This window comes from Chrysemys picta, chromosome 2 (genome assembly GCF_011386835.1).
Source record: "Chrysemys picta bellii isolate R12L10 chromosome 2, ASM1138683v2, whole genome shotgun sequence".
In the NCBI taxonomy this organism is placed as follows: Eukaryota; Metazoa; Chordata; order Testudines; family Emydidae; genus Chrysemys; species Chrysemys picta.
This window is the reverse complement of record NC_088792.1, coordinates 155,081,318-155,101,627: the sequence shown is the minus strand read 5'-3', so window position 1 is coordinate 155,101,627 and position 20,310 is coordinate 155,081,318. Positions and strand designations below refer to the sequence as shown.

General features: G+C 41.6%; 1 protein-coding gene across 6 annotated transcripts in view; it reads right to left on the bottom strand.

The window, feature by feature from the left end:
* LRRTM4 (leucine rich repeat transmembrane neuronal 4) overlaps window positions 1–20,310 on the bottom strand; it is a 755,436-nt gene that overhangs the window by 392,091 nt on the left and 343,035 nt on the right. For 5 of the 6 annotated variants that reach the window (XM_065584460.1, XM_065584462.1, XM_005285184.4 and 2 more), the window contains one exon: window positions 17,836–19,382. In XM_065584460.1, the coding sequence (XP_065440532.1) occupies window positions 17,836–19,382 (1,547 nt within the window). Of the gene's footprint in view, window positions 1–17,786; window positions 19,383–20,310 lie in introns of all 6 variants that reach the window. The other variant, XM_008168672.4, reaches the window with a different exon arrangement.

Below are 20,310 nucleotides of genomic sequence, written 5' to 3'. Positions count from 1 at the left end.
TACCTGCCTCTGGAGATTTCCATTACTTGCATCTGAAGAAGTGAGGTTCTTACCCACGAAAGCTTATGCTCCCAGTACTTCTGTTAGTCTCAAAGGTGCCACAGGACCCTCTGTTGCTTTTTACAGATTCAGACTAACACGGCTACCCCTCTGATACTTAAATGTCAGACATCATCTTCATCACCTTCCCCCTCACCACCAGCAGACGGCATTCTGGCACCTCCCACAGGCTACATTTCTCTCCCTTAGCGCACACAGACTGGGATGCAACTTGTATACGACAGGCTAGTATATTAATTATCTGAACTTCTTATCATATATATCAATTTGTTGCCATGGCATGCTTGCGGTTGGATGTTCTTTCCCAAACTTTCCAAAAGCTGGTGTTCGCTCACATTTCTGTAGTTGGATGATGTCATTATGCACAAAATTCCCCTTACACTCTATTTCCGGTTCTCCAAAACTTAGGGGTTACCGTTGGGTCATTTATCTATGCCAAAACCCATAGGCCTCAATCCTTATGCCAAGTGCTGAGGCCAATGTCTTACAGGATACAGGCCTGTAGGTTCCTTCCATTATTGCTGAATATAATAAAGGCATATTACAATGAAGGCAAGCGAGCCCTATGGGGTACGAGTGTCTGCACAATACTGTTCAGCAGGCATGTCAGCAAAACAGTTTTGCCATCACCCACCTAATCCATAGCGCTTAGCACTGTGGCTGGAAGTAGGGGCTTTACTGTTTCACACATTTTGAAAAATACCCCACTGTGGGCTGGACTTAGGAGGAACAGCCGAACCGATGCAGCTGCATAACCTCTGGCTTCCCATGCCAGTGGAAGGAAACCATTGCAGCCTACACCATGCTCAGTTAAAGACCTCAGCTCACACATTACAACCAAATGGTGCAAATGATGACCGCTCGAGGTCCTTTCCGGTCTTATGATTCTATGATTCTAACGGAAACAACGAGGAGTTTGGTGGCACCTTGAAGACTAACAGATTTATTAGGGCATAAGCTTTTGTGGGTAAAAAAAACCCACTTTCTTCAGATGCATGGAGTGAAAATTACAGATACAGGCATAAATATATATTGGCACATGAAAAGAAGGGAATTACCTTACAAGTGGAGAACCAATGTTGAAGGCCACATTAGTCAGGGTGGATGTGGTACACTCCCAATAACTGATGAGGAGGTATCAATACCAAGAGTTTCTAACTGGAATTTGTAAAGTGTCTGTGGATGGCAAGGCATAGAACATGTGCTGAAAGCTCAAGTTCCAAGCAATTCTACTTTCCAGTGCTTGCTCCTCTAGTCTAGATAGAATGATATGGTGAAAACCAATATTGATCAAAAGCAAAGGAAAAAAACTTTGCACAGACCCCATGCCAACCAAAGCTGCTTGGGTTTCATGTAACTCTACCACTCTGTCTTCGCTGGAAAAGAGGATAAGGATGATAGCAGCTCCTACTTGTTTCCTTTCTATCGACTAATATGCTTAGAATGCTGGTTCCTTCTCTGCCATTTACAGCAGGGTGGATTAGGTCCCTTGTTGGGTAGAGAAACCTACCTGTGAAATCCTGATCCTCAGTTCTTCTCATCATGCAATCTGTCAAATTAAATGGATGGTGCTGACCCTGAACATAAGTTGCCTCATTTTGCATAATGTCCATAAAGAACAATGTAATTGCCCAGCCTTTAAGAAAGGCACTGTTGATTATTTCAGGACAATGAACTAACAGTCAAGATATAGAGTCTGAAATAGGAAGGACTCGTGTCTGATGTACAGTTTAAACAATAGTAGTTTTGCTTGTCATTCATACCAAATTGCTTTGGGGAGGGGGGTATAGACTATTTATAACCTGTCAGTCTCTAGAAACTACAATTATGATGATTTAATTAACGCATGGAGAGGCTTCAGGCAATCACATCACTCTAAATTTTAAAAGTAGCACGTTTCAGATTCATGATAATTTAAAACATTAACAAACGCTAGTGGAACCAGGGCAGGAATTTGCTGGCCCTGGTTTCTTTTAAATCATCCATCAAGGCACAATGATAATTAGATGGATGGGTAGTAACGAATCAGAGCACTGAACAAGCATTTGGGATTTTGGAGGTCATCGAGTATAAGGGAGAGCTATTTTTTTTAAAATGAGAACCACGTTTGAAAAAAAAGGGAAAACACCACTCGAATCTAGCAAAGGTCCTGTACATAGCTATAATACGCCTCTACCTCAAAATAACGCTGTCCTCGGGAGCCAAAATATCTTACCGCGTTATCGGTGAAACTGCATTATATTGAACTTGCTTTGATCTGCCGGACTGCGCAGCCCCGCCCTCCCGGGGCACTGCTTTACCACATTATATCTGAATTCGTGTTATATCGGGTCACGTTATATCGAGGTAGCTGTGTATTTGGAAAAATCAGGATTAAGGTAAAGTGGGGAGCAAGGTGTTGTGAGTGAAATTCACCTTTGTGAATAGAGCTTGACAGGCACCACTCCAGTGATAATAGACCTTGTGCTGGCTCTCTGCAATTGTGGGATGGATCTTCAGTTAAACAAGTTAAATGGACATACAAGTGGGAAGAGCAGTGTGCAAAGGATCTCTGAAAAGTTGGGTTCTATTCTTGGTTCTGCCACGCTGTTGTGTCACGCTGGGCAAATCATGTTACCTCGTATGTCTGTTTCCCTTCCCATCCTGTGTCATTCTCGTTTATGTAGATTGTAAGGGCTCCATTGCAGGGATGGTCTCTTATTATATGTTTGTACAGTGCCTGGTTTAATGATTTCAGTTGGAGCTTTTACTCAGTACCTTAATAATAAATAATAATATGCTTACCCTGAGTTTTTGTCCAGTGCTTAAATTCATTACTAACTTTTTTATTAACTTTCTATTGCAGGCTTGTTAAATAGCATCTGAGGAGTCTCTTTGTCTCCTGAACTAAAGAATTTCAATCCATCAGTGGCTTGTTTACTGAAATGGGTAGAGTTTATGTCATATATAACCAGGCTTAGGGCAGAAATTTCATTATTTTTTCGTCTCATTGTCTTTTGCATAAACTCAGGATGAAGGTCTCTCTTTTAATAAGATCATACAATGGGCTTTTCTGACAATATATTAAATCAGTGGTTTTCAACATGGGGGTCCGCAAACTATGTCTAAGATTTCCAAAGGTTGTCCATACCTCCATTCAAAATGTTTTAGGGGTCCATAAATGAAAAAAAGGTTGAAAACCACTGTGTTAAATCTATTGCTCGTACTTGAAAATTTTTGCATGCTGGATAATTTCTGTGTTCTGCCCATTTCAGTGAAGTCAAGGACACACAACGCACCCACAATAAATGTAACATTCAGCATGGACACTTAAAAACTTGCAAATCAGGCAAAGGTTTCTAACTATCTGAGAAGTGAAGCTCTGGAACAGCCTTCCAAGGGGAGCAGAGGAGGCAAAAAAACCTAACTGGCTTCAGGACTGAGCTAGATAAGTTTGTAGAGAGGATGGTATGATGAGATTGCCTACAATGGCATGTAGCCCACTGACAACTGCCAGTAGCAAAAATCCCCAACTGCTAGAGATGGGACACTAGATAGGGAGGGCTCTGAGCTACTACAGAGAATTCTTTCCTGGGTGTCTGGCTGGTGGGTCTTGCCCACATGCTCAGGGTCTAACTGATAATTGGATATGGGAAGGAACTTCCCCCCCCCCCCCGATCAGATTGGCTGAGACCCTGGGTTTTTTTCTGCCTTACTCTATAGCATGGTTTACTTGCAGGTTTAAACTAGTGTAAATGGTGAATTCTCTATAACTTGAAATCTTTAATTTGAGGACTTCAGTAACTCAGCCAGAGGTTAGAAGTGGGTGAGGTTCTCTAGCCTGCAATGTGCACGCGGTCAAACTAGATGATCACGATGGTCCCTTCTGACCTTAAAGTCTATGAGTCTATAACATTCTGTAGTGTTGTTTAAACTTGTATAGAGAAAATTTTGACTACTACTGTAATGACAACAGAACTCGACAATTCCAGAATTAAAATCAAAACTCAGTTGTTCAGTTTACCTTTCCCTCATTTCATTCTTCTCACACAGAGAACACTTATTTACATGCACACACACATGACAAACAATAAAATTCCCTACAGACAAATGAAGCTCTTTCTCCCACAGGCTGACAAGGAAGAAAGATAGTTATTTTAATTTCCATTTTTAAATCCTTAGGAAACACTCAGATACTATAGAGAGGGGAGACATTTAAATAAGAGAAAGGAAGAAAGAAAGCAAGAAAGCAAGCAAGAAAGAAAAGGATTACATGGCTATGCTCTGTGCACTTACATTTCACCTAGTTAAAGAAAGAAAAAGATTTTTAAGGGTACTAGGATCATCTAGTTTAATTTCTTGCATAACACATGTCATAGAATATTACCCAGCAAACCTTTGTAATGAAGGATCGATCCATCTATCAGGCAACTGTAAAGATTTGTTCTGTTTATTTTAAGAATGACCACAGTCGATACACATATTCTCAAAGTTCAACCCTATACTTCATGTCAAAAGCACTCAGATAAATAAGGGGCTTAGAGTGGATAGGGGGAAAAAAAATCTCGTATCAGTTAGTCATGATTTAAGTAAGCGAAGTTAGCAGTTGAAGAGTAGTTGGACTAGTAGGGTTCCACTGGAGATCAGACTAGAGGATGGAATGTAACACTTAACTCCCCCCCCACCCCAGGCCTTTTGCCTTCAAGCTTGACTTAAAACTAGTCATTATCTCTTTACAGCAGATGGTAGTGTAAAGTAAAAGCAGGCTGTTGAGTCAAAATGAGCAGGTTGTTTCTACCCATATGCTTTGATCGAAGGAGAAGCAATGAGATAAATATGAGACTGGTCAGCTTTTCAAAGCTTTCTTGCTTAATTTCAGCCGCTTGGGTATTTGTTTTCCTAATAGTTTACTGTACCGAGAGCAAAATAAAGCCCAGGTTCTGTGCAGCTGTCCACAAACGCAGACCCAGGTGTTGGAAATGAATGGAGGTTATAGTAAAGCAAAGGGCCCTAATCCATCCTCTACAGCTCACAGGGGATCAGTGCAGGTTAAAATTCATGTGGCACTGGTTCAGGAGCAGACACAGCTAGGGCAGCAATGGTGAGGGAGGTGATAAGCTGATTCAAAGACAGACAATTGTGGCAGAAGTAGATGAATGCAGCATTGACTGGTGTAACTGAAAGAGTGTAGGGGTGGAGGCTGATGCTATGAAAGGCCTGATCAAAGATACAGGAATGGCAGAGCTGCACAGGGCTTTGTAGGTGAAGACAAGAATTTTAGGATGTGTCTACACTGCAATTAAAACCCTGCGGCTGGTTCGGGCTCAGACTAAGGGACTGTTTAATCACAGCATAGACATTCAGGCTTGGGCTGCAGGACCCTGCGAGATGGGAAGGTCCCAGAATTCAGGCTGCAATCTGAGCCCGAACGTCTACAATTAAACAGTTTCACAGCCCGAGCCCCACAAGCCTGAGTCAGCTGGCACAGGCCAGCCGCAGATGTCTAAGTGTAGTGTAGGCACCCCCTTGGATGAAGAACAAGGAGTCAGTAGTCTGATATGGTCAGATCTGGATGATTATTATTATCTGTATTACGGTAGTGCCTAGAGGCTCCAACCAAGATTGGAACCCCATTGTTGCAGGTGCTGTAGAAACACATAATGAGAGAGTCCCTGCTGCAAAAAGTTTACAATCTTCATAGATAAGACAAAGGGTGGAAGGAGAAACAGAAGCCTGGACAAGACGTGGCTTATGGTGCAGGTCAATGGCAGATCCAAGAGTAAAACGCCCATGACCTGAACTCTTGATTCTTCCTGACAAACTCCCCATAGTTTGGGAACACTTGAATGTAGGGATTTGGCCTAGAACCATCTCTATTAGGAAGATGTAATATATGCCAGTGTTATTGAACTGAAAAGGAATTTGTTTTGTATGTCACTGATCAAAGAAATAATTTAGAAATACCTTTCTTTGTTTCTTTATTTTTAATTGAACACAGAATTAGTGAAAGTAGCCAAGTAGACAGGCATTGAGACTAAAGAGGTGGTATGGGGTGGTAAATAGGGCTCTGGTCTATGACCGAAGAGCACTGAGCTCTATTTCCGGTTCTGCCACTAGCCTGCTCGATAACAGTAGGCAAGCGGTATCACTTCTGCACCCCAGTTTTCCTTTCTATAAAATGGGGATAATGCTACTTACGTAAAGTGCTTTGAAAGCTACAAAGAGGAAGCACTATATAAAAAGTAGGTATTTTATATCTATAGAACAGATACAAAATGGGCAACTAGTTCAAGAATCCACACAAAAGTCTTGCCAACCATGCGCCTTGCCTGACTCAAAAGGGTCACCTGCCACAGGCAGTTCAGACCTCATGGCCACAGGGTCCTTGATCTCTGTGCTGAGACTGTCTATATCAGGAGTTATCAACCTTTTTCTTTCTGAGCCTCCCCCGCCCCCCCAACATGCTATAAAAACTCCATGGCCTACCTATACCACCACAATTGTTTTTCTCCAGATAAAAGCTATGGCTGGCATTAGGGGGTAGCAAGCAGGTCAATTTCCTGGGGGCCCACATCACAAAGGGCACCATGAAACTAAGTTGCTCATGTTTCAGCTTTAGCCTCAGGTGCTGGAGCTCAGGGCCCCGGGCTGCATCCTGCATGGTGGGGCTTCCATTTTCTGCCCTGGATCCTAGCAAGTCTAACACCAGCCATGCTTGGCAGACCCCCTGAAACCAGCTCGCGGCCCCCGGATCCCTGTTTGAGAACCACTGGTCTATATGGCAAATATATATTTAGTCCTCATTATTCCCAGGGACTTGAATATTTGTAGCTGTCATACTTTTAAGACTGAGGTATTTTTTCTTTTAATTTACCTTATTCTAATTAAACCACTTTAACGCAACGCTTAGAAAGCATCTCCCTAATCCAGTTTTCAGTGTTTTTTCCCCCTTTAAACTATAGGGAACTTTCCAACAAGTTCAGAATATGCTATTAGGAACCATTGTTTAGGTGAAGTAATCTTGACATCAGAGATACTGACAAAAATCACAAAGCTTTTCGAGAGGATTTAGTGCATTTTTAATCACGATGAACTTCCAGTGCCCTACCCAATGACATTTCAGCTTACCAGACGGGCTACATCAGGGGTTTTCAACCTTTTTATTTCTGACCTTTCCCCTCCCCCCACCCCAACATCCTGTACAAATGCCATGGCCCACCTGTGCCACAAAAACTGTTTTTCTGCATATTCAGAAGATTAAAAACCAGGGCCGGTGTTAGGAAGCAGGGCAATTGCCCAGGGCCCTACACCACAGGCATGGCAGCTGATTATAGATCATCTTCCCTTGGCCTTTCCATCCTTCCCTCATCTTGGACATGCATACACAGTGCCTTCTTTTCAGAGACAACCTGGCAAGAATACTGCTGAGATCTTCACCAGTTAGAGCTTTTCACTTCCGTGCATTCCCCCCACGCAGCTTCATGGTAACAAGGCAAAACTAATTCATTACAGAGTCCTCCCACATAGGTTAGTAATTCCCAGCCCCCCACTCCAGTCTTCCTGCCCCAATGATAGCTGTAAACTCGCTGCTAGGTAAAGTGGCAGAAGCTCCTAGGAATTCACTGGGAATTGATCCATTTTGCTTTTTTGTATACACAGAGAGGGCTACAAGCAATCTAGCTTATTTGGCTGCAGCACAGACAGATGTGATAAAAGCTGATTAGTGTCTAAAATGTTTACCACTGCAACCCATCTGTGTTCAGTCCTAAAATACCTGGCTTGAAATGACCAAGTACCAGGAAGTCAATGGTGCTATAAACAAAGGATACAGGAATTTTTCATGTCAAAATGTTTATCTATAATATGGAGAACTGATCACATATTTATATTATGTAACTCTTGCCTGTAACTCATACAGGTTATGATCTACAGATATCTATCAATAGATAATTATCACACACATGCAGAGCTGAGTTTTGAACTCTGGAGTCTCAGCTTCAAAAGTAAAATGACTACTACTTGAGCTAGAAGAAAGATTCTTTAGCTGTTGATCCACAAAGAGGATAAGGGACCCATCTACTAGGACAGCATCACTCATTCATGTACAGAAAGACAACATATTGCACAACGGTAGCTCAGAGTCAGAGTTTTAGATGGGGATCTCAAAATTGGCTCAGTCAGAAATACTAACCTGTTAACAGCCCGTTTCCAAGTGGCCTGTTGTTTTGGAGACCTCCGCTGGAACATGCATGTGTCTGGGACACCATTGCTGCATCCCTTATTTGGAAGAACTACACTGCATCATCAGGTGGGAATGGTACATGGGAATAACATGAAGTAAACTTCAGCTTGATTTGTTTTTCTCATTTTCCTGAGAAAGGCAAGGCCCCAGTTACAGCAACAGCAGAACGCTACTGTCCAGGTTCCAGTCCTTGATTTTAAGGACATCAACAGAAATGTGCCCCTGTTAAAATTTCACCACTAGTTTGAAGGCAAGGTTGGGCATTTTCTTTATCACTGGTGGAGCGCAGCCTCAGTTTGGATATTAATGACCCACCCTGCATGGATCATGAGAAAGGTCTGAAACCTGAACCTTCAGCAACGTAGCTCAGATCTTTACCACTTGAGCTACAGAACTAACTCTCAATCAGAAACCGTAGTAGACTTCTCTTCCAGTGGACCAGCCAAAAAAAAAAAAAAAAAAAAGGAAGGATGTCTAGTCTGTTACACACAATCATCCCTGCCACTCTGTGAGAAGCAAATGTTAGCCTTTGGCATGGTACAGGTTGTAGAGAGTTCCAGAAAATCTCAAAAACATTCCTGGGAAGACAACTCTCCTGATCCTCCTACAAGGTCTGTAAACCACATCTCCTCACTCCAGAAGTCAAACTCTGAGGGATACTCAATAGGCCTTATTCTCATTGACACCGAGCCCCCTTTACACCTCACTAGCAACATACAGAAGCTATACAATGGGTATAAATTACATTTAAATTCACCTCACACTGGCAGGAGCGATCCAGAGCAAATGGGCCATAGTGTCAGTGAGTATCAGGCCCTGTGTGTTATTCAAGAACTACATCTGAACAATATTTCCAGCCACAGGATACGTGCTAATGAGCTTGTTTGCATTCTTTACAGAAAACACTTTTATTTTTAAAGGAAAAAACAAACAAATAGGTTCCACAAATTTCAATCTTCTTCTGTGAACATTTTCCCTCTAGCCTGAGCTGCATCATGGGCTTAAAATGGAAAAAAAAAAATAGTTACAATACTGGCAGCACATCACAGGCTGCAGCAGAGGGAGAGGAAGAAGGGGCAAGAGAGAAAAGGATGCGAGAGATGAAGAGGGCAAGCTGCACAATTCCACCAACGCAGGGATTTTTCATGGGTCCCATGCAGTGATTATAATAGGAGTGCAAGTATTTTTGTTCTTGGACAAAGCTTTTCCAATACAGTATCCTATCTGTTTCATCAGTCCTTACCATGTATAAAACACATGTGGCATTTCTAGTACTAAGAGGGTGGATGATTATAGGAAGAGAAACCGCACCAGTGATTTTCCTCTGACCACTGCAGGATTGTTTGATAAGCAGGGTAGGATTCGGTGCACTTTGAGAGCTGCATGTTATTTAATTATCAACCTCTGATTGATAAATATTGGCAAGAGCTTATCAGATGCAACGTGGTTAGACAGGAAGGGTAGCCCAGTGGTTAGGGTACCACCATGGACTTGGGGCACCTGGGTTCAAATTCCTTGCTCCACCACAGGCTTCTTGGAGGATCTTGGGCAAGTCACCGTGTGCCTCAATTCCCCATCTGTAAAATGGTGAGACTAGCACTAGCCTCCCTCAAAGGGGTGTTGTGAGATTAAATATCATGAGGTGCTCATATACCTTGCTAATGGGGCCCAGGTAAAGTGCCATGGTCTTCTCTCCAGAGCCTCACCACTGAGAAATGGTCTCTCTACTGGATGATGTCTGTAGTATCAGGCCTTTTCCTGTGGGAAGAGGCAGAGAGGTGTCTGCCATAGAACACCATCTTGAACTACTTCTTCTCATGCACATATGCTTTAAAAAAAAAAAAAAACAAGAAACTCTTCTTTGCAATTGAAGGCCTCATTATTTCAGACCCCCATTTTTTATTCAGCTTTATACAAAAGGAAACAAACGACAAAGTGGGATTTCCAGGGGCTCAGCAGTGCACACAGTTTGGGCCAGATTTTTAGAAGAGTTCAGCTCCCACTTAAATACCTAAACAACAGCCTAATAAGATTCTCAAAAGAGTTCTACACCCAGGAGCTGCCAATGTGGGACAGATGGCCAGATGGTCAGTAGCATGCTGAGCACTTTTGAAAATCTGGCCACTTACTATGATGCTTAAATTGGAGCTGAGCTCATTTAAAAACACGGCCTCATTTGTAAACACTGAGCATTTGAATATCTGACCCAGAGCATGTATAACTACAGATCCCTCCCTAGTGAGTTGTTGACATTCTAATGCATAATCTTCCATTCTCAAAGTACCAATTCCTACAACAGGGCCAAATCCGGAGGACTTTTCCAAGGCTTACCCTGTCCTCACTCAGACGAACTTCCAACCGGTTTGAGCTTGAGGTCATCTGCCTGCTGCTGTACCCTACGAACTTAAAAATTCTCACCTCCTTCATACAACCCAGCACTTATACATTGAAACATTTTCCACAGGAAATATTTCATTAAAGAAAACCACATTACTTTTCTCCTCATTCGATTTTCTCATGTAAACACAGAGTCTTTTCAAGAGCATCTGCATTTGGCTGGAAGTGAAGTTTCACCATTTGCACTGGTGAACATGACACATGCAGCGGGGAAGATGGCAGGCTAATCATAATTAGCAGAAAAAGACCAGGAGGCACAGCAGTTGAATGGGGGTGCAAGGAACCTAAATTCATTATGCCCATTCTCAGATACGCCAACGAATATTAATCATAAAGGGAATCATTTTCTTTGGTCATGTCTGGAATGATACCTCAAATGGGTTCCGGTATACTGCTAACAAAGGCAGCCTCCTTGCCCCTCTCATTTTTATGCCATTCTCTAGGTATGGAATACCCTTCTTGTTCCATTTCCCCAAGCCACTATTCTCTCTGCAGTCAAGCCTTTGCTAAAGTTTCCCTCCACAAGAAGCAAACAAACAAGAATTAAGAGCAACAATTGTTTAAAGCTCTACAAGTTTTTCCCTTCTTGGGGTTTTCCATTGTGTTCCATTTTCTCCGGTTTATGCCATGATCCTACAAAGGCACATATTTCCCATGATATATGTGAGCAATCTCACTGATGCCAAGTTAAGCACATTAAAATCTCTGCAGAATTACGACCTTAGACTGTAATAGGACCTTAACATTGGTGTTTTATATAAAACACTGTTGGTGCTTAAATAAATAGATAGTAAATGTCAGTAGCATGTCAACATTTCCTTCTGAATTAGGCTTAAAAGTCACATAGTGTCTCAACTTGTGCGCATACATTAGGATTCTTTTAGTGAGTCTATCCTTTTCCAATGGCAAGAGAGGAGGAGGTGAAATTCTGGATGGGTATTATTTAATGTGACTGATTTAGTATGTATCATTGAAAATGACAAATGCCTTGGGCTTTCACCCCAGTGAAAGGCGCAGGAGCATAATGCAGATGAGGTTCTTCTATCTGAACAGGTGGGCTTGTTTGTCAACTGATGAAATGTGGTTAGACTGCAAAGAGAATGTGTAAAAGTGGCACTGTGGGGTTTTAAGTCAATTATGTCTCAACGTTTTTCACATCAGCTGTGCTCAGTTTACAATGAAAATATATATAACTGTCGCCTCGCCTCCTGTGACCCCACGATCTTAAAATTATTCCCCTAGTGACACTTAAGCAGTCCTGTGTGCCTTCAATGGGCTAAGGAGGGACATGGATCAGAGTTCATGTTAATAATAACAAATATGGAGATATACCTATCTCATAGAACTGGAAGGGACCCTGAAAGGTCATCAAGTCCAGCCCCCTGCCTTCACAAGCAGGACCAAGTACTGATTTTGCCCCAGATTCCTGAGTGGCTCCCTCAAGGATTGAACTCACAATGCTGGGTTTAGCGGCCAATGCTAAAACCACTGAGCTATCCCTCCCCACATTGCACTCCCTATCAGTACCCAGCCCAGGCAAGCTAATGCTCCAACCAACGAACCAAGTTTGGTGATGAATCCTGGTCACGTGCCACCTGAGGCATGTTGTGCATATGCTAAGAAGAAGAATGGGATAAGATCATCTACCTCTCTGTAACTCCAGGAACATCTTTCTTGAAGATGCACAAGAATGAATAGACTCGAGCTCACTCAGTTATAGCTGCATTACCGTTGCATGGCTAACAGGAGTAAAAAGCAGTAAAGTCTTGGTTTTGTCACCAAAGAAAGCAGATAGGTCTCTCACACAGGGGGGCAGACCTGATGAGGTTATTTTTACATAAGAACTTAAACTTATCTTTAAAGATAATGTTCTTTACTCTTTACAGAGGTTTTTGCTAGCCAGAACTAAAAAAGGTTAAATTCATTCATAAGAACATAGGAACGGCCACACTGGGTCAGATCAAAGGTCCATCTAGGCCACTATCCTGTCTTCTGACAGTGGCCAATGCCAGGTGCTTCAGAAGGAATGAACAGAACAGGTAATCATCATGTGATCCATCCCTTGTAGCTCATTCGCAGCTTCTGGCAAACAAAGACTAGGGACACCATCCCTGCTAACAGCAAATGATGAACCTATCCCTCCATGAACTCGTTCCTGCATAGAAATCCTGCACTAGGCCTGCATACATCACTTATGTTATGTCCCAATAGATGGCCTATTTCCAGGGCTAAAATGCAAATTAACTGGCACATAGGCCTTGGGTTAAGGAGCAGTAGGTGAAGAAACTTCTGCTAGAAGTGGATTTTTTGTTTGGTTTTGTTTTTCTAACAGGGTTCCATCTCAAAATATATTTGGATGGGACATGTTACATGCATCATAATACAGTGTGGCTGATAAAATTGCCTTTTCACTGTAGAGGTGTGAACAGTAGCGTACAAATGAGAGAGATGAAGTATGTGCACACACAGGTGCGCACTGCAAATGCCAAAGGAAGCTAGCTGCAGCCTGCTAACAGAGTGGTATGAGCCAAAATTATAAGCCTTGCCAGACAGCTAAATGGAACACTTTGGGCCAGGTGTAACCAATTATGTGCCATTGGTCCCAGTGGAGTTGCACCCGTTTATAACAGGTTTGAATTTGGCTCTATATTTGTAAAACTAAAGGGAATTCTCCTTGTTTCACTTCAACTAAAAAAAAAAAAAAAAAGACCATTCTGAAAATGCGGCCATGCAATTTACTCCCCTATTTGCAGGATATGGTCCTGATTCTGTAGAGCACTTAAGAACATGCACTGCTTTAAGCATATGAATAGTCCTGCTGGAGTCAATGCATCTCCTGATCTGCTTAATTGCTCTGCTACATTAGGGCCTAAATGAGTACCCAGGAGTACCTAAATGAGTCTGTCAGTGCCAGTTATGTATGAGCAAATATGGAGTCTGTATCTATAGTTTGGCTGGGTACATCTAATTATGGGTTCCATACAGCAAAAGCAATAGGTGACCCTGCAGAGCCTATACAGCCCTAGCCCAGGCTTGGAAATCATCTACTGTCTCCCAGTGTTAGAACATGCCAGCACATTCCCTAGGTTATAATGCAATGAGGTGGTTAATTCAGCTTTTCCTTCCTGCCGCACACACATTTTTCAAGTGCAGAGATGGTTGCTTTTGCTTCTAAGGGTTTTTGGAGGCAGACAAAGATTTAAAGAAAAAAAATAGTAAAATCAATAAAAAAAAGTTGAGCAACTTCAATGTGTCCTTAAAAATACTAGCACTTTATTATGAGAACTTGACCTTCTTTTCCCTCTAAATCTTTCTTCTTTGTGAAAGCTGAGCTTGGGCCCAAGGAATGAGCCAGTCAGACCTGTGGGAAATGATAGCCCTGAGTTATGACTCTTGCTCCCTTACAAAATATGAGTCCTTTCAGAAGTATATCTGCCTGAGTATTTAATTATTAATAATATATTCCATTCCCATTTCCCCTCAATTATGAAACCTTTTATTGCTTAAGATACTATGATTTTTATTTCCAATTTGTGAGTACTGCATGGTGCATATCTACCCTTTTACAAGTGGAACCTGGTAGCTATGGAGACGAAGAATGTTAAATCCAAGCCGAGGATAGTATTTCAGCAGGGGCTTATGGATCCTACATGTGTCTTCAATGATCAGGTGCTTTAATGTCTCCCTGAGTCTTCTGTACTAAAACAACTAATGGTCAATAAGTCGTTGTGCAAATACAGGGCCAGATTTCCAGCAACCGTAAACTGAAGTAGCTCCATGGATTTCAATGTAGCTTCACTGATTAACACCAGCTGATTATCAGGCCCATAAAATACACAGTCTATAGCCTGAATCTGGCAAACATTCACATGCTTTACTCACATGAGCAGAACCACCGAAGCAAATTCACCTGAAGTCAGAGCACCTGAATAGCACCTGAAGTCACAGACTAGGGCTCCATGGCACTAGATGCTACATAGGCAGTAACAAAAAGGCAGCCCCTGCCCCAGACAACTTACAATCCAAGTATAAGATGAGAGACAATAGCTACAAGAAGAGATGTACGAAACAGAGAGATAGAGCCCATGAAAACAGCAAGACATTAGCGATTAGCAGGAAAAGCAGTGGTTGCTACACACCAGTTGCCCAGCCATTGTCTAGCATGTTATTGGCATCACAGCACAGGTGAGCTTTAAGGAGAGATTGAGAATAGGACTGTTCACATGAACAAAGGTTATTAATGTTGTTGGAAGATCATGACTCATGTGATTAACTGCGGGCAACCCTTTGGATGGCTGAAATAACAAGTCTCATCATGAATGTAGGGCAAGATTTTCAGCCTAGCTTCACTGAAGTTAATGGAACCACACCAATTTACATCAGCTAGGGTCTGGCCTGTTGATAGTTCCTCTGCCAAATTGACCCTGGAGTCTCCTCTGCCATTGTCCTCTTTAATATTCTTTAAGACTGGATTGTTATTTAGTGGTAAAAAATATCACTCATCCAACTAAGCAGGAAACACTGGCTAAAGCTGGCTAACATTTTCCCTCTTGGCCTTGTAAGCCCTGACTTCCATTTAAATGGTCCGCAATATATAGAGCCAAATTCTGCTCCCACTTACATAGGTTCAAATCAGAACTAACTGGTTATTCTAGATTTGCAATGGTGTAACAGACCAGAATTCAGCCTGAAGAGCATAATATAGGGTGGGACCTTTATGAATCTTACATCCAAAGGGCAAACTATAGGTCAGATCCTAAATCTGATCCAATAAATCTACACTTCTCCAGTGCACACATTTAGGACTCAGAACATTCTCTAATACCTAAAAGACAAAAGTGGTTTTCAGGAATTACAGCACCAGATCCTCAACTGATGAAAATGCATGTAGTTCTACTGTAGGCAGTAGAGCTACATTGACTTACAGCAGCTGAAAATCTAGCTCACTATGTGAGACTGCATTTAAAGAGAGGGCAAATGTTCCAATTAAATACATTTGTATTAAATGTCATCATTGCTTATATGCATCGGAATGTCTATAGTTTGATTATGAACACACCGGTATTCAGTTATCAAAGCCTTCTAAATGCAGGATAAGATTTGAAAATGTGTTGTCAAAAGTTATGTTGCATTTGCCATCTTTTATAGCAAACACTGGAAAGGCAAATGGTTTTAAAATCTTGCTTAAATTATTTTTCTTAGTAAAGCAATCAATTGTATCAACCAGATACTAAAACAATGTATTGCAAGCAGGTGACCTCACCATGGCCTGACATTCTCTCAGCCTTTAATTTTGCATTAAGGTCAACTTCAGCATGAAGAAATTATGCCATATAAGCCCTGTGTCAATTGCCAGAGAAGACCCACACCTTTCAGTTTGTATGCCATGATTTCACACCAGTATAATTTATTTTCAAACCTAAAATGACTTCAGCATCTTCTATGCACTAACGCCGTTATAGTAATTCCTTTGATTTCAATAGGCTTTGAATCATGCCTTAGAGGGACCTAATTCTCCTCTGAGTTACTCTGGTGTAAATAAAAATAAACGTCACTGAAGTTAATGGAACTACACTGCTATAAAATCTGTGTGAGAACAGAATTAGACCTTGTGAGTCAAATTGCATTCCCAGTGACCCCAGTACAAACCCAGAGTAATTCCACTGACTTCAGTTGTTTTCCACTGGTGTTGCTGACAGCAGAATTTGCACCTGCTTTCTCAATTAATTTTGATGTCAATAATGGATGTAACAGGTCATTCATTTTCAACAGGGATGTTGCTCTAAGAAAAATAACCATGAATCACAGCCTTTCACTTTTTCTCATCAGCCTCTTTTAGGCCAACATGCTCCAAAAGCAAGTGGTGATTTTGGATGCCCAACTTGAGATACCATAAAGAGGCTCTATTTTCAGAAAGTGCAGAATAACTAGCCTCTAAAAATCAGGCCCTTGGAAAGTGTCTCCAATTGGTCACCAAAATCACTATCAATTTTTAAAAATACTTGGCCTTAATCTTTAAACATGTCTGGTTGCCAAAGAGACTGGCCAAACTCCATTCTGATTTCAACCTGACCCACTGACATCAGTGGGAATATGAGGGATGTGAATCAGGCACAATACACACTTAAAGTTTCCTGTTCGGGTCTCCACAACAACAATGGTCCACCATTGTTTTAATGCCAGTAGAGTGCACACAACATTAAGTTACCAAGTATTAGTTGCTAATAGGACACACTGTAATTGCCTAAATCCTTTTTACCAAGTATAAATGAGCAGTGGTGATCAAAAGCAACCCCCCTTTTTATTTATCCACGTTCGAATAATTACAGAAAATGTCTATGACAGCTCAACTTTAAGCTGACAAAGTTTAAGGACATGGGACACAGAAAACAATGGCTATTCCTGCCTGTATCTACCAAACACTCAGAACCAAAGTGACACCTGGCGTAAGAGGGTAGAACTCTCTTGACCACAATTGAGGTGTATCCACTGAAAGTTTACGGCAAAAATAGCAGGCACTTGCAAATGTATCTTTTGACTTGGGTCTTCTTCATGACCCCAGTTCAGCAAAGCACATAAGCAAGTGCTTAAATCCACCACTATTCAGCAAAGCAGTGCTTAACTATAATGGTGCCATTGTGCTTATGTGGTTTGCTGCATCAGGGACCAAATGTGGAAATGTTAGTAACAAGTTTAAACAGCATCATCTTTATGAGTCCATTTTGTGATGTGATCTGGCATAAACTCAGATATAAACACTTTTTTTAATACTACTAGTCTATCTGCATTCTCTTAAATAGCAAGGGCCTTAATCCCCTCCAAACTGGGGAGTGACTCCCGTAAAGCCAATAGAGTTACACCAGTGTAAAAGGGGTACATGCAAGAGGAGAATCGGGCCTCAGATGCCTTTAACATGGCTGTTTATTCCAACTTAATCTCATCCTTGAATGAACTTCTTTCAAGTTTAAACTATTGAAAATAGCCACTGTCACTTCCCTGATTGTTGTAATTTAATTAAATAACCTTTCACACTGAGCAAACCCAAAAGCAAAAAGGCTCATTAATCTTTCTAGTGATTAGAAACACCTCAAGAGCTTCAAACATTTACCTCTCCTTCTCAGCAGCTGAAATGGTTTTAGGAGGATCATGGTTCATACCTCACATTCCCTGGAGCCAGAGATGGTATATGTGCAGGGCCCAGATCCATTAACTGATACATCCATGGTCTCAGAGTTTGTCGGCTTGTAGTCCACGTAATACTCCTGTAAAGGGGAGTTCATTTGCCTTTCGGACTCTCTGGCCTTTTTCCTGCGCCTCTTCATGAGAGAGTGTTGCTGCAGTTGTTTCATGCTGGCTGGGTACCGCTTCCAAGACACGTAGATAACCAACAAAATCATAGCCACTGAAAGAAAGAGGGCGACACTCCCAGCAATGATTTTATGAAAGGAAACATGCTCATACTCTGGTTCTGTTCCAGGTGTTGGTAAGTCTGGAGAAGGAGTGGGCATCACAGAGGTCATTTGATTGTTTTCCAGTTTGGAAATGGTAGGTTTGGGGATAAAGAGAGGTCTCTGGGGTGTTTTAGGTGGCTGGTATGATCTTTCAGTGACCACAACCTGGATTTCGGCACAGATATTATATGTTTCCACAGCATCGCTCACCTTTTCGCCCTGGATTTGCTTAGGACCCGCGCATATCATAGTGCTTTCTTTATTTCCCTTGAAATTCTTAAGCCAAGTAACAAGAGGGCAAATGCTTCGAGTACATTCCCACATATTTCCGGACAGAGTGATGGATATTAGCGAGATCCACGCATTGACAGTCTCCTGAGAGATGTTGGTGAGTTTGTTGGAATCCAAGTTCAGCTTTTGCAGGTTGGGCAGGCATTTGAAGGTTCCAGGTTCTATCCCAGTGATGTCATTCCCCGATAAATCCAAGTTGTGCAAGGAACTCCAAGTCCATGTTAGCCCTTGGTTAATAGACCGGATCCTATTCCATTGCAAATAAATAGAGCGGAGGTTGAAGAGGCGTGGAAAGTGGGCAAAGTTGATCTTTGAAAACTGATTGTGCTCCAAGTGGAGCTCTGTTAGCTTCAAGAGGCCAGCGAAAGCATTACGGGATAAACTCCGCAGACGGTTGTAGCCCAAATCCAGAAAATCAAGATTTCGGCAATCTTGAAAAACTCTGATTGGCACCGTTTTCAATGAGTTCGACCTCAAGTGCAAGATCAAGAGTTTGCGAAGGCCCTTAAATTGCTCAGATTGCAACACCTGCAACTTGTTGTAAGAAAGGTCCAGATTGCGGAGATTGGGGACCGGGTGAAATGTTTTGTTGTGCAGATGGGTAATTTTGTTGGAGCTCAGAATTAATTCCTTCAGCCGACGGATCCCCTGAAACGCATCCTCGTCTACGGAGCTGATGTAATTATGGTCAAGATAAAGCCATACGAGCTGATTCAGGCCTGCAAACTGATTTGATTTAAGCTTCTGGATGCTGTTGTACCGTAGCGATAAGCCTTGAGACCCTCCAGAAATATTCTGAGGGATATCTCTGAATGCATGTGATTCACAGTACACAATTTTGCCATCACATCTGCAGTTCTTGGGGCAAGCTCGCTGAGCCCCTGCGAGCATAAGAAACAGGACCGTAGGCAGTAGCACTAACACCACACTCATGCCTCTCAGCTGCTTAATTAAATGGAAACCTACAATATTAAAAAGAAGACAAATATCCATTGTAAAGCTATTAAAATAAATCATCAGCAGATTACTAACGTCAATGGGGTTTCTGCTAAGGCATTAGTGGTATAGTTGATTTGAAGACAACCTGTTTGGCTCCCTTCTTGCAATGTTCATTGTATAAATGTCTGTTTTTTTGAGTTCCTATCCTACCTTCCCTCACACCCCCACCACTCTTGTTATTCAATTACTTTTGTATGATTTATGACCCCTTAGGATGACTGGGAACCCATTTGCTAGTCACTTGTTCTCCTGTACATCAGCACTCTTCGTAGCTGGTATAGCCTTATCATTAGAAGCTGAGGCTTTAGCAATACACATATTTGTCAAGTCACTGTGCTGAATTCACTGTACTATTGGACAAGGAAATGAGACACAGCTTCTGGTAGTTCAACAAGTAAAATGTTCTTTAATAAACCCAACTGCATGTAAATCTTTCGTAGTCCAATCCCAAACAATTAATATAAAATAAGAGCTACAGCAAGCAGGCCAATATATAATAAAGTTTGTCCCTTGCCTTTAAAATGTCTCTTTATTGCATAATGGAACATTAGATGTAAGCATTACCCAACAGCATTCTGAATAATACTTCTGAGACTGCATTTCAGTGACTTCTCATTTCCATACATGCACACATAACACAAATATATATGTGTATCTATATCATATAACATTTGTACGGGACCAAGATATCATGCTGATAGTTACATTAACATTCATATGTCATAATAAAATGATCATGATTTATTATGCATATGTATCCACACATAGCTAACATGTATATATAAATAGATAACGCTATATAGGTGTATATTGTATACACTGTATGTAAATATATATACACTTATATAGGAATGTTGCCTTAAGAGCAGCAAAAACTATGAAGTTTAAAGA